The sequence below is a fragment of the Phaseolus vulgaris genome, chromosome 8 (genome assembly GCF_000499845.2).
Source record: "Phaseolus vulgaris cultivar G19833 chromosome 8, P. vulgaris v2.0, whole genome shotgun sequence".
In the NCBI taxonomy this organism is placed as follows: domain Eukaryota; kingdom Viridiplantae; phylum Streptophyta; class Magnoliopsida; order Fabales; family Fabaceae; genus Phaseolus; species Phaseolus vulgaris.
In genome coordinates, this window is record NC_023752.2 from 4,241,590 (window position 1) to 4,259,643 (window position 18,054).

General features: G+C 34.5%; 3 protein-coding genes and 1 pseudogene across 4 annotated transcripts; 2 read left to right on the forward strand and 2 right to left on the reverse strand.

The window, feature by feature from the left end:
- The first annotated feature begins 284 nt into the window (after nt 1-284).
- LOC137824288 (uncharacterized) lies at nt 285-2,976 on the forward strand. Its single transcript, XM_068629863.1, has 3 exons — nt 285-524; nt 1,359-1,738; nt 2,601-2,976. The coding sequence occupies exons 2-3, from the start codon at nt 1,410-1,412 to the stop codon at nt 2,608-2,610; spliced, it is 339 nt and encodes a 112-aa protein (XP_068485964.1). The 5' UTR covers nt 285-524; nt 1,359-1,409; the 3' UTR covers nt 2,611-2,976.
- A 1,947-nt stretch (nt 2,977-4,923) lies between these two features.
- LOC137824289 (pentatricopeptide repeat-containing protein At1g71460, chloroplastic) lies at nt 4,924-7,282 on the reverse strand. The gene has a single exon (XM_068629864.1). The coding sequence runs from the start codon at nt 7,151-7,153 to the stop codon at nt 5,129-5,131; it is 2,025 nt and encodes a 674-aa protein (XP_068485965.1). The 5' UTR covers nt 7,154-7,282; the 3' UTR covers nt 4,924-5,128.
- A 1,861-nt stretch (nt 7,283-9,143) lies between these two features.
- Nucleotides 9,144-10,176, forward strand: LOC137825188 (PRA1 family protein F3-like; annotated as a pseudogene).
- A 2,939-nt stretch (nt 10,177-13,115) lies between these two features.
- LOC137825189 (uncharacterized) lies at nt 13,116-16,604 on the reverse strand. 2 transcript variants are annotated; one of them, XM_068630864.1, is made up of 5 exons: nt 16,352-16,604; nt 16,076-16,153; nt 15,739-15,801; nt 15,428-15,616; nt 13,116-13,911 (listed from the first exon to the last, which is right to left on the reverse strand). In XM_068630864.1, exons 1-5 carry the CDS (start codon nt 16,439-16,441, stop codon nt 13,276-13,278), a joined length of 1,056 nt encoding a protein of 351 aa, XP_068486965.1. In that variant the 5' UTR covers nt 16,442-16,604; the 3' UTR covers nt 13,116-13,275. The 2 variants fall into 2 exon arrangements, with proteins under 2 accessions (XP_068486965.1, XP_068486964.1); XM_068630863.1 differs by having other exon boundaries at nt 15,739-15,798; nt 16,352-16,565.
- Between the last annotated feature and the right edge of the window lie 1,450 nt (nt 16,605-18,054).

Below are 18,054 nucleotides of genomic sequence, written 5' to 3' on the forward strand. Positions count from 1 at the left end.
TTTTATGACTTCTGTTTTCAATAAAACCATCTTAAAACAAAATTCTTAATCTATTATCTTTACTTTTATTTGTTAATTGAGTTTATTTTTGAAATTAAGAATAATTAAAAATATTTCATATCAAAATATAAATTATGTATCATAAATTTAGAATATATTTAATATATTAAAATGTGTACTTATTATAGATTTAATTATGATATATAATTTATATAAGAATATTTATTCATTATATTAATTAACATTCACTAAAATAAAATTAAAAAATTCCCAACGACCTGTTCCAAACATTAATAACCAACCTGGCCACTCCAAATTTGTCATCTTTTTTTCACATTCCCCGTTTGGCTTCACTACAATTTTCATTCGTCCTCCAAATTAGGGTTTTATTTTCAATTGGGTGAGCTGATACTTCCATTTCTATACGACGTCGTGTCAGCTGAGTAGACGTTCTCTCCAAAATCTCATATTCGATTTCGAAGCCCTATTCGTGACGACGTCACTTTCTCCGACGAGGACCAGAGGTAAATTCTTCGACCTCTTCATTTCGTTCCCCTGTTTCCTTTCTTTTTCTATCTGATTTTAGAGTTAATCTATTCGTTGCAGTGATATAGTGTTGTTCTGTGATTCAGTTATGAGCATCTGGTGTGACATTGTGGTTTTTATGATTGATAGAATAGTGGCTGGTCCGTTTTGTTTCGGAAACTGTTTTGCGTGTTTTTCTTTGTTTTTAAAACCAGAATACATCAGGATGACACGATTATTCAATCAATATATTTCAGCATATGCTTATTGCACTTTAGGGAAATAATAATACCTAAGTGTAGCCTAATGTAATGGATATTTCGACAAAGTTCTGTTATGTTGAGAAAATTACGATTATTTGACAATATGAAAATTCTCAAACATTATGTGATTTGAAATCTGTCCATGAATTGTGCCTGGGTACTTTACATAATTTATATGGGCATACCTGATGCTTAATGGTAAGGGCAAGTTCTGTCATTTGAAAGATCTAGATGTAATTGTTGTTATGTCATGCCTTTTTTAGTCACAGGCTTGAAGTTCATGTCCATAGACGTACAGCAGATTCTTCATAATTGATATGCTTGTTTTGGTCTTCTTTTACTTAGGAAACCACTACAATCCGAATGGATTCATTTGGATTTTCTTCTGCAAAACTAAATCAATCCTACTTGTAGACACCCCTAACCACAAGATATTCAACAGTCCCAAAAAATTTATAAAATGTAAAAAATTATAGTTGACCTCCTTTTTTATGCATGATGTTGTGTCAACAACAATACAACTAGATTTTTTTTTTAAATTGAATATTTTTCCTCCTTGCTTTTTACTAGTGCTCGTAAAAGGAAGAGTAGAAGGAGTAAGCACATTCTTATCTGTAAGATATGAACTTCGTGGCAAGGCGTTTATCAGGCTTATTCAGAACTTCAGGTTTCACAACTGAACCCTTCAATATTGGGCATCATCAAATGCAGCAGCTTCAACAATGCAGAGGCATACGAGTGAGAGTCATAGATGGGAACTTGGAAATGGCATTGGGATTGATGCAGCGTAAGATGCAAGGAAGTGGGATTGAGAGGATGATAAAGCAGGAGCAAAGATTCCATATCAAAAACTCTGAGAAGCGTGTTTTAGCCCAAAAGAACTTGCACCAAAGGATTCGGTCTGAGGATCTCTCTAAGAAACTTAAGGCCATTTTGATCAAGAAAGTCAGGTATTTAGCGCTTATATAAAAGACCAAATTTTATCCTTTAGAGTATTACTAAAATCTGCACCTTATCTCTGCATCATATTATTTTCAAGTAATCTTTTTAAGTACATGATGTTTAGATAAATTGCAACGAAATTCCCCTCAATGACATGAATTGTTTTAAGCTATGAAGCAGACAGATTTTGACTCGTGCACCTTGAGATGGTTAGTATCCAAAATGTAAGACACGACCACACACCACACGTAACCTTTGCTAAAAAGGATTATTAATGGCTCTATGTCATTGTAAAATAATCAAAATAAGGTGGATTTTACCATGTCACGTGGACTTATCGATATAGCCCACTCTCTGAACGTAGTGATATATATATAGTTTTGCATAAGAGATCAATTTGGCCTGCAATCTTTAACCTTGAAGATATTAATTTGGGATCTGTTGATTTGTTCACTAGTTAGTTTAAAGTTTGGAAGTAATGGTATCCTACATGAAAAATCTTGAATTGGCACATCTTCTTACAAACTACTGATAAAGTTAATTTATAATTGACGCAAGGCTTGAAGGGTAAACATGCAACTTCTAGTCTCTTGGACTAATTAATTTCCATCAAATGTAAAAAGCATATTTTGGTTGTTTGTATCAACTCATGCTAGTGATTTTGTTTCTGCCGTGATTTCAAGTTGGTTTCATTGACTTTGGAACTGAAAATGTTATTATGTGGCTTACAATAATATTGGTGGCCACGTGGGAACTTCATTTTGATCAAAAGCATATTATAATATTATATCATGTAAACCTCTGGATTTTATTCCACGTGTTGCTTTCTATTTGTTCTGACATTTTGCTTATTCTGTTGCAATATCACAGGGGTCTATGAGGATGTTGCATTTCGCACAAAAAATGGTCATCATAAGTTGCATTCATTTGATAATTTGCATGCGATCACTGCAGTTGACACATTTTCTTTCCAATTGCCTGGATCGGGTCGTTTCATATGTATTTTGTACCTGTTATTTTGGGTAGCATATGCATTTGCAAATTGCAATACAGAAAGTATTCATTTGATGATAAGTAAGACAATTGTTTGGTCAGTTCTTGAGTCTGGGTCAAGACGTTGAATGTTGTTAAGTTGTGTTGGAAGCAGTTTTCAAGCAACAGTTGGATGCAGCATTTTCCTGTGACTTTTTTTCCGGGATAATTTGTTTAATATGCTCCTTGAAATGGAATTGACGAATTTCATGAATTCTAATCTTATGTCACTTGTTGAAATAGCTTATATGGAATAGATCTCTAGCAAGAGCTGAAACCTTGTAGTATGGCTTTTACTGAGGTTTTTTGCGCGTCCTGTCACTTTGATTTTTGTAAATTAAGATGACAAAAAATGACATTGTTTCTCGCCAAATACGGAGTTGGATTCATATGAACTAGATGTCTTGTTAACGAATGATAATGGTGTATCAGTCTTGTATTAATTTATTCGACACCTTCAACATACTCTTTAAGCTTTGGCTTGTAATCTTCTTACTGCCTGGTTCAGAATGATGCTTATCATGTTTACTTGGCTTGGTGCTGAGATCAATAACCATGGGGCACCCAAAACTCTGTCCAAGGCTTCCTCTCTTCTGTTGAGGGGAGAATCTTGCAGTTTACTAATGTTTTCAATTTATCCTGCCCACACCAATAGGTCACATCATGTGGCAATTAGCAATGCTATTAGCATTACAACATATGACTCTTATAACCAGATTATATACAAAAAGTATACTGAATCAATGCAGATGTACCAATCTTCTTTCTGAAATAAGCCAAATGCGCAAGGCAAAGTTACGCAATGAATATCACCCATACAAAAATATCAATAAAGTTGGACTAAATAAACTAATCATATTATCCTAGGTAACAATTTAAAAACCCTGTAGAGTCAAACAGGGATCATAAATTTAAAATAATCACAAGGAACTCGAATGCCTTAAGTGCATTATGTTATATGTCTACGATTGAGCATATAAAGTAATCCCATAAGTTATAGGACATTGTGTGCCTCGAGAGGTAAGGAAAGAAATAATGTATGTTTAAGTCTACATAATTCATATGATCTGTGTTCTAAGAAACTCGCAACTTAACATCACACATCATCTGATTTTCATAACATCGTAACTTCCTGTTCCAAGTTCCTTAAGTACCTGAAAGGTGATTCCACTGAGACACACAAAATGGTTTAGTGCTGTACAAACTCAGCACTTGATTTTCTCACTCACAGGAACCATAGCTAATGCTTGTCCGGCTCTGAAAATTGTAGGGGGAAATACTTGTGTTCTACTGGAGAATTCCTATGTAAATATTGTTAATTATAATGGAATACAACTGGTTTTCAGCCCCATAAAATAAGCTAAACTGTCACATACATATATTCCACTGCTGCTCATTATTATAAGAAACAGAGCAATAGATTCACAATTATTTCAGTCTTGTAAATGAGCTAACTTGCGACATATATCTGTCCAATAGTAATTAGGAAAACAATAACAGATTTACAAATTTTACATCCAGATTATTTGTCATTTCCCTTGACAATGCTTCTTTGTTTGCTAGAACAGCTAGCACTCTGGAATCTATTGTTATTTTGTCAACTACGGTGTCAGTGGGTGAAGAATGAGTAGACTCGTGGTTACTTTCATCTAACTAGGCTGCCCAGATTCGTCAACAGGGCAGAATCACAAACGGTATTAGCAATCCAGCGTAAATACTTGTAATAACTACAACGACACAACTTTGGCCTTTTATCAAGCAAGTTATGATAAGCTGGACAGACATCATTAGGAGAAAGTTGAATGAGTAGTGTGGCGCAACAAACACCAAAGATTATCTGTATCTAAGATGCAACTTGCAAGACAGAACATGGACCAATGATGTAATATTCCAATTTCCAATTGAATTTTTGGCAATTTTAACAAAAATCCCAAAAATTCAACCATGCAAAGCTACTCAAAGAATGGTGGTGGTAAAGGAGGAGATGATGCATCAACAGTGTAGGTAAGGAACAGAAACAATAATGGCAAATGACAGTGATGCATTCAACCACGGGATAGTCACTCTGAAGTTTTAGGGTTCTAAAATTTTAAGGGGCGTGAATTGCAATTTGAAACCCTGATAAGGTTACTTTTGTCCAAATAATTTTTAAAACACCAGATTCCCAAAAACTACAAATTCATGTATGAATTATATAAACACTTAATTTGGTAGAGAAGCTCAAAGAAAATCTTATGAGCCGTACAGTATGGAACAAAATTACAAATACATGACAACTCAGAAATTCTGAGACAAAAGTTACATGTCAGGATTCTGAATTGTTCATTCTATAAATCTTTCAGAAGGAAAAGGTGTTGTTGTCTCTTCTACAAGAAAGAACTCATTTGTTCAAATCTTTGAGCTTTCTCTAGTTGACCATTGCGGGTAAGTAGTTGCACCAAAATAGCAAAGTGTTCCTTAGATGCTTCAATTTTATATTTAGGCATTAAATTGAAGATTCTACAGGCATCATCAACAAATCCAGCTCTGTCACATATAGATAGAATGGCGGCAAAAGTGAAGTGATTCGGAGAAGATCTCATATGATCAAAAAGGTTAATTGCATCGTGATAAAATTCATTATATCCATAAGCCTTTATAAGAGCGGTCCATGTTATAGAATCTTTAACTGGGACTGCATTAAACACCAACTTAGCCTTGTTAACATCTCCAAATGAACCATACGTATTTATAAGTTCTGCAGAAACAAAAGGAACTCGTGCAAAGTCCCTTTTCAAGATCTGCCCATGAATCTCCTGCCCAAGCTTTACAAGTTTTAGTTCACCACAAACACTCAGCATCCTTCCTATAGCAACAGAATCAGGCCTGTACTTTGACAATTGCATTGACCTCATCACACCAAGTGCTTCACACAGATGTCCATTATTTATAAATGAATCAATCATGGCGGTCCACGAAATCACATTCCTTTGTTCCATATTATCAAATAATCTTCTAGAATACTCAACAACACCACACTTAGAGTACATCATCATCAATTGAGAAGTTATAGACACATTAGGCAGAAACCAATGTTTCAAAGCATAAGCATGAATTTGCCTCCCTTGTTCCAGAGCCCTCAACTGTGCACAGACTGGAAGAACAGTCGCAACCGTGACCACATCAGGCCTGAATCCTTCTTGCTGCATCCAAATGGTGGACCTCAGTGCCTGCTCTAGTTTTCCATTCACAGCATACCCCGCCATCAGAGCCGTCCAACAAACCACATTCCTCTCCTTCGAGCCATAAAAAACCCGTCTTGCCGAAATCATATCCCCACACTTGCAATACATATCAATCAAAGCAGACTGAATCGGTACCTGCTTAGAGTAAGATTTCGTTTTCAAAACATAAGCATGAAACTCCTGACCCAACCTCCTCGCACAAACCTCCCCAATCACAGGAACCGCAATTGCAATCACAACCGAATTGGGCTTCATTCCCTCCTTCACCATCCACCTCACATACTCCAACACCTCCTTCTGCATCTTATTGTGTGCAAACCCAGCAAGCATCGCCCCCCACGCGACAACATCCCTCTCAGGAATTTCCTCAAACACATGGCAAGCAAGCCTAACCTTCCCACACTTGAAGTACATATCAATCAAACTGGTTCTAAGAATGTAGTTGTCCACAAATCCATTTTTAATCAAAAGCGCATGAGTCTTCAAGCCTTCCGAAAACGCCGATGCGCCGGCGAAGCTCTTGATCACATTGGAGAAACTGTACACATTCAGCTGAACCCCCAATGCCCTCATCTCAGCATAAGTCTTAAGCACATCAATGTACTGTCTTTCCCCAGAAACCACAGTGCCTCTGAGCAAAGCATTCCAGGGGTAGACACTCTCACAGGGCAATCCCTCAAACAGTTTCTGCGCCTCTTCCAACGACCCACATGAGGTGTACATTTGAACCAACTTTGTCCGCAAGAAAACATTGTTTTCGAGACCATTGATTCTGATATGGATGTGAACTTCCCTCCCTTGTGGCAATGACTTGGTACGTATGCAGGCGGCGATGACAGCAGAGAAAGTCGTGGAATCCACGGGAATGCCACGTTGGTCCACGTAGTCCAAGATGGTGAGAGCTTCCTTGAGCTTGTTCTGGCGAGCGAAACGCTTGATGTCTTTGTAGATGAAGATTGGGTTTTTGTTGTGGAGGGGTAAGGAGCATGGAAACGCGTCCTTTTCGGTGAAGGGTTTTACCTTCTTGGTCCTCTGCTTTCTGGGGGTGGTGAATCTGGGAGGTCTTCTTGGGTGGGTTTTGGAAGGTCTAAAGCTCAAGACTTGGAAAAAGTTGGGCGTTGGGTTTGGAGGAAAACGCAGCGAGAGAGATGAAACAGAGTTTTCCATGCCTAACTGGTAGATAACAAAGGGAATGGATATTTTTCTGAAGCATGTCTTTTTGGCAGAACATTAGATTTCAGATATTTTTCTAAAAAACTGAAGATTCTAGACATTGTTTCGATTGAGATGAGAAGGAACAAGGGGAAATGATGGTTTCACAATCTTAAAATTGGTATACAATTTTTTATATAATAGATTTAAATATATACATATATGATAAAAAATAAATTTATAATTAAATAATATAAAAAATATTAAAATAATAATATTGAGAGTTGTAATGTAGTTGTATAAAAAAATTTGGATTATTAAATCTATTGAGAAAAAATGGAATTACTCGTTACTGCTTTGCTATGTAGCGCACACACGGACGCGAACAGAGATACATAAAATTTCTAAAATGTAGAATACGGGAACACAGATCTATATATTATATAATTATGAATTATATAAATTGACAATAAAAATTTATGTGCATAAGTATGTTCCAAATTATTTTTAGAGTAGTGTTTTTCATGACTGTTCACAAGGATTTGTTTATTATTTTTTTAATTATAATAACAATAAAGTTTGAATTTTAGAAAATTAATGTATTTTTTTTAAATTGTGTTAAAATCATACTTAAATTTTTTAGAAATCTAACCAATATTCAAGAATTATATAAATTATTTTCCTTTTTATATTATCAAAGTGAATAAGTTTAAAGATTTTTTTATTGAAATTGATCAAATTTTTTGAATTATTAAGATGGACAAGTTGTTTCAACATGTCAATTTTATTCTAAAGAAATTGTGTGAATGCTTTGGTCACCAGGTGATATCAGTTGAAATCTAATTTTATATTAAAGTTATGTCATAATTTTATTATTGTGATTAGAATTGTGTAACTATAATACAATTTCTTTCTAATAAAGTCGTCAGTATGAGTTGTCACTTCGATAATTTTAAAAGTAATATCTTATTTTAATAAAAAAACCTTATAAAATTATTTTATCTTTGTAAAAAAATAGTGTTACACTAATGATATATGTGTCATTAGATTCAATGAACGTTTGTAAGTACTAAGAAGGTCCCCATATTGACTTCAATTCGTTGCTTGCCAAATCTTCTACAAGCTGCCTAATTCAAACACTTAAATAAAAAAATATAAAACACTAAATATTTTATATTAAAATAATATAGTTTCAAGAAAATTTCATATTTTTATTGCATTGGAAGAATACAATTCCAAGAGAATACATAGTTTTAAGTTAGATATATGAAGATACAATGAGTCTTCCATCTACGGCATAATTTGTCATTGGTGGGGTGGTGGGGTGGGTGTGTACCTGCAAGGCGCTCCGATGCCAAATCAAATATAGTTTTATGTTCATCAGATAAATTGAATCTTACTTACTTCTTGGGTTGAACATCTATTTATAAGGCTCTCTTATTGGGCTTAAAAGTTACCTGGATCTTTTCTTTTTGCACCTAACATTTTGAAAACACACCTGCATATTTGGACTCATCTTATTGACTTTGCTATAATAACTAATTTAATTTTACTTATTTACTTTTTATATTTAACCTTTCGGTCGAGACTTTCGATACAACCTTTGGTTGACGTTTCGGCCTAGACCATATTATATTTACTTTGTACTAAAGTAATCTTCAAACTAATCTGAAGGATTTAAAAAAAAATTCCAAATCTTGAGACTAATCCAATAGCCACATACACCTTCAGAAACTAATACTTTTGTTTCTCCCTAATTACCAATACTATAGAAAATGTGATGTCAATGTTAATATATCTACTACAATCTAGAACTAGGCAATTAAAAATTAACAACAAATAGAGTTTTATGGTGAAGTTTGTATTCTATGGTATTAGTTGACTAAGTCCTCAACGCGCAAATTACTTTCAAGTCTTCAAATTCAAAGTTGTAGTCAACCACCTATTCTGAGAGCAATTTCTTTAATGCTATTCTTTACATATTCTATATATGCATCAATTTGGTCCAAGTTAAACTCATCTGAAAGTTATATACAAGTCTATATTCTATCTTACTAGTTTTCTGTGAGACGTTTTTTGAAGAAAACTCTTATATTATTTGATCTTCCAACTTTCACTTCAAGTGCCATGGCAAACTATGAAACCAAGCAGAGAATACCTAGCTCCTCACCACCATCCACTGAGCCTCATGAACCAGAACCAAAAGGGCCTCAAGAAATGTTCTATGCCAACTTCCAAGTCTACTGCCCCATCAACATACCCTCAACATCAGAAGCTGCAGGAGTCCGCATCATGAGAAACATAGGGAGTTTTGGCTTGTACTACACACTCTTTGTGTGGATCATACTCTTCATAACCCTCATCCTAAGCGTAAGGTGTCCTTGATTCTGTTGGTGATCATGACCTATGTCACAACCGTTTACTGTTTAATTCTGAGGTCTTTTCCCAACTCTGCTGTGCTTCACAGAATCATAGATAAAAGAGTTGTGTTGGCTTTGCTGGCAGTTGCAACTGCAGTGCAGCTGATTTTGACAGAGGCAGGTATTCATCTTGCAGTGACTTTGGCTAGTAGTGTGCCTTTAGTTTTGCTCCATGCTGTTTTGTGGGCTAATTTTGATGCCTTTGTGGTTGAGAGTGGTAAAGGAGAAATGGTTCCTCTCACTGGCCATGAGGAAAGTGTTGCTGAGAGTAATTTTGATGCTGTTTAAATTTTTGTGGCCTCAGTCTTCACTGTTACTGTTTAGGCCTCTCTTGGTGTTGTTTCATAAACATGATGGATGAGTTTTTTTGGAGAAGAAAATCATTGATATCCTTACAGTATTGCAAGAAGAATAAATATATGGATGTAATAAAAAGATGCAAATGCATCCATATGTGGTTACTGTGTGTACAATTAATATCTTCAAGTTGAAGATGAAGATACCAAAGTGTTGTCAACTAGTTCCATTTTCTTTTTCCTATTTAACCTATTTGTTTCAAAATTATTTCTCCAACATTAATAAAATCGCATTGGCTTTTCAAGGTCACTTTGCAATAAATAGATCAGACTGTTCATGTAATTTGCTAAATATTAGTGTTGACTTGGTGGTTCCATCCAATAAAGTCCAACCGATTGAGATGGACAACTCAAATGCATCTTTTCAAAATTTCAGTTCTTAATAAGTCATCTCAACAATTCCAATTGTGTGATTTCTTGGACTTTTGGGATGGAGAATTTATAATACAGTTATCTACCACACACATCTTTTACTAGGGCAATTTTTTTCACAAATTACAATTTTAGATAATTTCTTTTAAATGAAAAATAGGTAAGTCCTACGTGACTTTATTGTAAAATAATACAACTGAAGTCGTACAAGAGTGGTATGATTTCAATTGTATTGTTTTACACCATATTGTTTTACACTGAAATCGTACCGACCATATACAATTCTACCTAAAATTAAGTTCATATTTAATAAAGTTGTTGGGGTGTCATACAACTTCTGTTTAATGAAACTGACAAAGTCGTACTGGTGGGGTACGACATCCACATGGAATCTTTCTGACCTAAAGTCGTATAAATAAGTATAACTTCCACTTTAAAATTGTTTACATAATATACAACTTATCCATTTTCATAAAAAAAGTTACCCAAAATCATAATTTACGAAAAAATTACACTAATTTCTTACAAAACACACGTCCATGTCTACTAATATTTACAAACATAATTAAATTTTATTAATTTCTACTACTTCTTAATTATTATATAATAATTTTGGTTTGTGGTGGAGGAAAAATATTGAACTTAACTATCTTTTGTTAATCTCATATTATGAAATAATAAGGACTCTCTTTGGTGGAGAGATCTGAAAAGTGTGTGGAGCTCAGATGTGTGGGGGTGTGATTTCGAAGACAAAGTTGAGTGGGTGATTGGGGAATGGGAAGGAAATCAGATTTTGGGAAGATAAATGGGTTGTTAACGAAACTTTAATGTTTAAATATCCAAGATTGTATTCGATCGATGTAGATCATGGTTGTTCTCTGGTACAAGCTGAAAGTTGGAACAATGGTAGGGGGAGTGGAAGTTGGGGTGGAGGAGAATTTTGTTTATGTGGGAAGAGAATCAGGTCGCTCAGTTGTTGCTCTTGTTAGATAATAAGAAGGTAGTCAAGGAAGGGGAGAGCGGTATGGACAGTTGGAGTTGGAGGGGTGATATTTCTGTGAGATATGCCTATAAATCCTTAAAGTTAGATGGGGTAGGTGAGGATAAGACTCTTTTTGAGAAATTTTGAAAGATAAAGGTTCTCCCATCTGCACGAACTACAGTCTAGAGGGTGATGAATAATAGCATAACAACAAAGGATAATCTACTGAGACGAGGAGTGTTACGGGTAAGTATCTTGTGTGGGTTGTGTGGTGAGGAATAGGAGATTGTTTGTCATTTATTCTTTAAGTGTAAGGTTGCGTGGAGAATTTGGAGTTTGTGTTTGTCTTGGTTGGGATGCTTGTCTATGAACCATTTTGATGCTAAGGTACACTTCATGATGTTTGGCCCTACAAATTGTGAATGATCTTTATCCAGAATTTGGGGAGGGGTGTGGATTGCAATTGTAGGTGAAATTTGGAAACTTCGAAATAGGTGTGTCTTTAAAAATGGGAGAGTAGACCATATAGAGGTGTTTGTGGTGGCACAAAGAAAAGTTTGGGCTTTAATTACTAGTAAGAAAAATATGCAGAGTTCACTTATTCTGACTGGTGTTTGGAACGCATGGTATGTATGAAATCTGTTAAATAATTTTGCTTATTTTACTATGGTATTTATTGTTAAAACCTTGTTTTAGGAAGGAAGAAATTGTGTGTTTTACGGTTGGTTGTAAGTAGTCAGACTACCTAGATGGAGTAAATGGTTATATTGCAATAGGAACATTTGCTTCTTACATTAGTTTAGTTTGACCTTTTGGAGGAGTATTTGTGACGCTAAAAAATTATGTTCTCTTGTTTTTTGTTTTGTTATGTTCGTAGTTTGTTAAGGTCTTGTACTTTTTTGTAAAAAAAATGTCTTTTTCTTTTGGAGGTTAATTTCTTGGTGAGTCGATTATGTCTATTTGTATTTTGGAGTTTGATGTAATGTTATATCCTATTGCCAAGGACGGACCTCTTTAGTTGTTTATGCGGGTATGAATTTGTGGGTAGTTTATGTCGTAAGTTTGGGACAAAATAAGGAGTGAGGTCCTATTTTATTTTTTTATATATAAGAGTTAATTATTCTTTAAATGATTCATATTTATTTATTATTTTTACTGATAAAAAAATAAATTTAAATTTTTTTAATTTTTTTTTAGGAAATTAAAGAATTTGAGTGATTGCAAATCACCAGTTCGTTGGAGAAGATTGTTTTCAATCAATCAACAAAGTCATGTCCAACTTCTCGTGACCACTAAAGCCTTTACATTACCCTCTGAATCAATTAATAATATTTTTACTTATTACAAAAATTTGAAAGAAAATTATTAACCTGATGGTAATATCATGAGAGAATTTTTCATATCAAAAGTAAGTTACTCGTCTTAATTTGTCTCCTTTTTTTCTAATTAGTAATTAGTTACTTGATTTATTTCATCATTCAAATTTCATCTCTTATCCAATCTAAAATTCACATCTTTCACTCTTTAATATTGTAACATTATAAAGTTATCAAATATTATCATGCCATTAATTATTTATTATGCTTCAAAATGTTATAAATGTTTTTTGTTATCAAATTTTACTAATTTGATATATAAATAATTTACTATAAGTTATATGTAGAAAGATCTGCAATTGATTTATAAATTGTAAAAGTCTTTCAACTGGCAGTGAAAGCTAAATTCATATAATGAGTGAAGCAAAACCTACTTTAAAAGTACAAAGCCTTAATATGAAGGTAAGTGCAAGTTTAGTACCCTTCAAACCATAAAGATAATCACCATCCATGTATAATGCAGAACCCATATGCTATCTTAATGGTGTGTTAAATTCATCTTATTAATAACATTAGAAATGAGATTAGTCTTTCACCAAAAATATGGCTGGAAAAAAACTCAAAGCACCAAGAACTCATTACCAAAAAATTTACCATAATAACACAACACTGCAAAGGCACCAAGAATTCATCACTTTGCTCCGCCATCTTGTTTTGTGCATCTCCAGGAAGCAAACATCACAAGCAAGAGCAGAACAAGAAGGATCAAAGCAAAACCAAGAACCCCTAAACATGCAAATAAGATGCCACTCATTCTAAACGTGCCACACGTGACATTAAATCCTGATGCTGCAGCAACCAAGACAGATAAACTGTACAGAAGAGCAATGCACAGCATAGAGATAATAGGCACTCTAAAAGGCAAAGACCGAACCACCACTATTGTGTACACAAAACTCGTTATGAACATTCCACTCCACACTAAGGCTGGTAAGAACCCATTAGAGGCTTGCCACATACTTAAAGTTGGTGCCTGTGAGATGTTTGCTAAGCTTATTGTGGATTTGGATATGTTCTCAAAAGGGTTACCCAAAGCAGATAAAAGTGCTGCTTGAACTCCATACAACTTCACTGCTAGTGCAGCACGATGTTCTTGTGGACAAATTATCTCTGTTGAACAGAACTGTTTGAATGCCTTGCTCATGGAGGCACTTACGTGAGAATCATTTCTTGTTAATCCTTGGCCTCCACGCTGTGAAGTTTTGCATATGTTTTTTACGTTTATCACATGGGAAGAGGAAGAACATAGAGCACATTCCTTGCTTATCTGTCCATATTCGAAAGAATCAGTCTTACAAGTTTTGGAAGAAAATAGTATTGTAGTCTTATAAATTACTACGATTCTGACTAATATTTATTCCGGGGCAATCAAAATTCTAGTGTCACTTCGTATAACATCTTTCTCCTTTATTTTATTAAGATGGTATTTTAAAAAAAAATTATCAAATACTAAAGTGCATAATGTTTGGAATAGTACTTAATTCAATTAAATTTGTATATGATTTATCAATACTTTTCCAGAGGAAAAAAACTATTCTGTGTATTCAAGATTTATAGGTTGTGACAGTATTGAGTTGAAGTGGTAGTGCTGCATAATTATGCAGAAATATATGGAAAGGTTGTGACGGCAGAGGACATTTATAGACTGCTATGGGCAGAGTTGGAGGTAGGGAGTTGATGGAAAGGATGCTGTCATGATATTAAGGTAAAACATGTAACAGTATTTGTTGTGCAGCAGGGTCATTCAGTGTAGGAGTGCCTCGGGTGCTCTCACAAAGCTGGCGGGAGTGAATTCTTTTTTTGGAATGTTGTTCTACAAGAAGGAGCTGGTCAAGGTAGACTTTGTTTAGTTCATGAAGCTGTTTGTGACAGCATACTAAAAGACCAAATGGAGGTGCTGGCCCAGTGGCTGAATTATGCAGCAGATAACCACATGCAAGGGTCAAGCTGTCATCTACAGGGAGCTGGTTCTGGTTTCTTGTTTATTGCTTTATAGACTCCAAGAAATTCTGCAGCTCTATGCCATCAGTCCTCGCTGGTTACCTTCTCTGCAGCTTTGTGCTATCAATTTCGCTTGTTTGTTAATGCTGGAGAAAGTGCTTGTGATTCTTCCTTCGATTAACAAGCAAGGTAAAGTCTCTAGCCAATTGTGTGCCTTGTCTATAGGTGCTGCAGATTTGTGCCAGTGCCTTAAGCAGCATAGGGGAGGCACTTTCTTGCTGCATAACTGTCAAGTCTAAAGATGGGTCACGGTGCTGCAAGTTTTTTAAAGAGTGAAGCTTTGGAGTTGGAAGGAGCTGAAGCAGCTGTTCTGCTTCAACTCTGGATCGGGTCATTGGTCATCTTAGGTGTGGTGCGCCAGATCCAATACAAGTGAAGATTGAAGGCAGATTGAAGGTGCAGAATTGGTTGGAGGTGCAGGGACGGTCTTAACACAGAAGTTGCTGGCCTTCTTTATGGAATTATGCAGATTCCTTAATGCAGAATTCAGGTCCAGTGGCTGGATTTGATGAATGGGAGGGTAGTTCTGAAGGAAGCATTATTATGTTATATGAGGTAATCTAATCTTGTCCAAATCTTGCTCAAAAACCAGAATTGGTAGTGAGATATAGTATTGGTGTTATAAAGAAGGAGCAGCAAACTGTGTTGATTATGCAGACCAGCAATTAAAATGCAACTTTGTCTATAGAATTTATATAGTTACTATGTACTTAGTCCAGATTATTAATATGATGGTACTTTTTTAAAAGAAATTGAGCAAGCAAATTGATCAGATAACTAACCTTGGCGATGTTGTTGCCTGTCTTTCTCTGGTTTTTGGTGGGTGTGTACGTAGAGTCGTTGCTGTTAAGCTTTTGAATTGACTTGTAAAGCTTCTTTTGGCCTTTTTCCTCCTCGCTTTGTGTGCTCCACTCTTCTTCATCTTCCTCGTCAATAATATAGGCTTTATTGTTAGGCAACATTTCATCATTCTGCATGCCATGTGGAGTCAAAAATCACATATAATTTAATGATTTCAGCATCCGTTCAACGTTCTATATGTAAATCAAAAGGTACTAAAATCAAATACTGGAAATAATGGTGGTGATCTTACCTCATATATGGCAGTTCTCAAGTACGCTATTGTTCTCAGTAACTCCTTATTTGTAGGGTACTTCTAAAACAAACACACATATATGTTAGAATGGAGGGAGGGGGAAGAGAACACAGAGAAAGCACACAAAATAGAGATGATCATAATGAATCATCTATTTATACACATTTTATTCTAGAAGATTGAATACATGCTTGAATTAAAGTTAAAAGAACTAAGTACTTTTATTGCAGAAACAACAACTTTTTCTTCTTCTAGACATTAGAATGCACAATTTTATATCAAACTTCACATATGTAACTTTAAAGAAAACATATACTAATTAACAGTTTGAGACCTCAATTTGTTTCTCTGGAATTCTCCCTGCAGAACCTCGACGCAATTTCCTGTATATGATTTGATTTGGTTGTCTTGCCTTTGTTGTAATTTCGAGATTTGCAACATAAAAAGGCCAGTTAAAGCAAAAAAAAAAAAAGAGTCAAGTTTTAATGGGAAGAAAGGTTCATAGAAACTATTAACTGCATAAACTTGCAGAAAGCATATGACTATTTTTGTTTACAAAATTGAGTTAAATTCAACTCTGAGAGAAAGCAAGGTGTGCAGAGTAACTTACAGGTTTTCTTGGAAGCAAGAAGTTCTTGTTTACATTGTTCTCTCTGACCTGTTCTGGAATTGAAGAATTACTCCAAGAATCCATGATCATACAAGAGGATTACCAAAATGAAAGTGTCAAATACTTCGCTTCCAGCTTCCAAGATCACAAGTCTTAACTACTTAGTGTGGTGATGAAATTACATAGAAACTTCAAACCGTGTTTTTCAAAGACAATTTATGAATTTTTAAAGTATATATGATGTGAACGCAACTTTTTGCTAGATAATTTTAATTTTAGTTTATGTACATTTTATCAGTTTTGAACCGACATTTGTTTTTTGTTGACAAACTTAGCTATAATTTCACTGTTGTGGTAGGGACATTGATTTAGACGTGGAAATGGGATTGAAAGGGGAGTTTTTCTCTTTTATTATTTAGATCAACAGAAAAATAAGAAAGGAAAATATTAAATAATATTCATATATATACTATATAATAAATATTAAATAAGAATTTTACGTGTTTGTTCAGATAGTCTTCTTTGAGATGAATTTTGTTTACTGTTCCAGATGTCCCTATATTCGAAAAAAGGGATAGATGTCTGCAAAAATACTAGTATTTTTCTATCCCATATCTTCGTTACCTTATTATATGATTAATCACATCTTAGGACCAAGGTTATATTAGGTCTGACTTGATCGAACAAAGACTCACTTAGATCTAATTCAACTTTACTAAATATGGATGAGTCCTGACTTTAATGAATAGGGATCCATTTCAATTTGAGTGAATGTGGGATTGACATAATTCAACTCAACTTGGATATGGACCAATCCGGTTCAACTCGACTTAACTTACCTAGGTTTACTTAACTCGATTGGGTCTGTGACAACTGAACTTAACCTAGACTCAGACCAATTAAGGTCAACCTAGACCTGGACAAACTTGACTTGACCGGACTTGACCCAATCTTGATCGAGCTAGGACTGACCTAGTCTTAATCATACTAGGATCAATTTAAATGTGGCTTAGCCCTAACTTTGATGAATGTTGACTCGTCCTGACTCTGATGACTAGGCTCGACTTGGTCTTAATCGGACTCAACTTGACTTGGACTCGAGTCAACTTGGTTCGACTTGGACCTAGACTTACTCAGCTCAACCTATGTCAGATAGACTCGAATCAACCTAGGCTCGGGTTGACTTGACTTGACTCTTACTCGTGGTGACTTTCGATCTTGTATGAGCCTAATTTAGTACTATCTTACTTAAGTCTCATCCGATCTAACATTTCATAACTTCAAAATAATCTTGTTTAGTGTAAATTGAAAGGAAAAAAATTATAAATACAAAATACAAAAAAAATTAAGATTATGACTCAAAATTAAAGGATAACATCAATCAAAATCTATTAAAAAAAATTACCATTATTGATATTTTTTGAATTTTTAACAATTATTTAATATTTAAATCACTTTTTTGAATTTTGTGATAAATATTTTATTCAAATAAAAAAATTAAAATTCACTAAATTCGAATTTTTCTTATATAAAAAAGTATTTGTAAAATAAAATAATTTGAAGTGAGGTCCATTCAAATACATTGGATTTGGAGGTTAGAACCTATAAAATTTCCTATAAAAAAAATTAAAGATTTTAATATCTAAATTTTAAAAATCAACCTTAGCAAAACAGTCTTTTCAAAATGAAGGTTAGACTAAAAA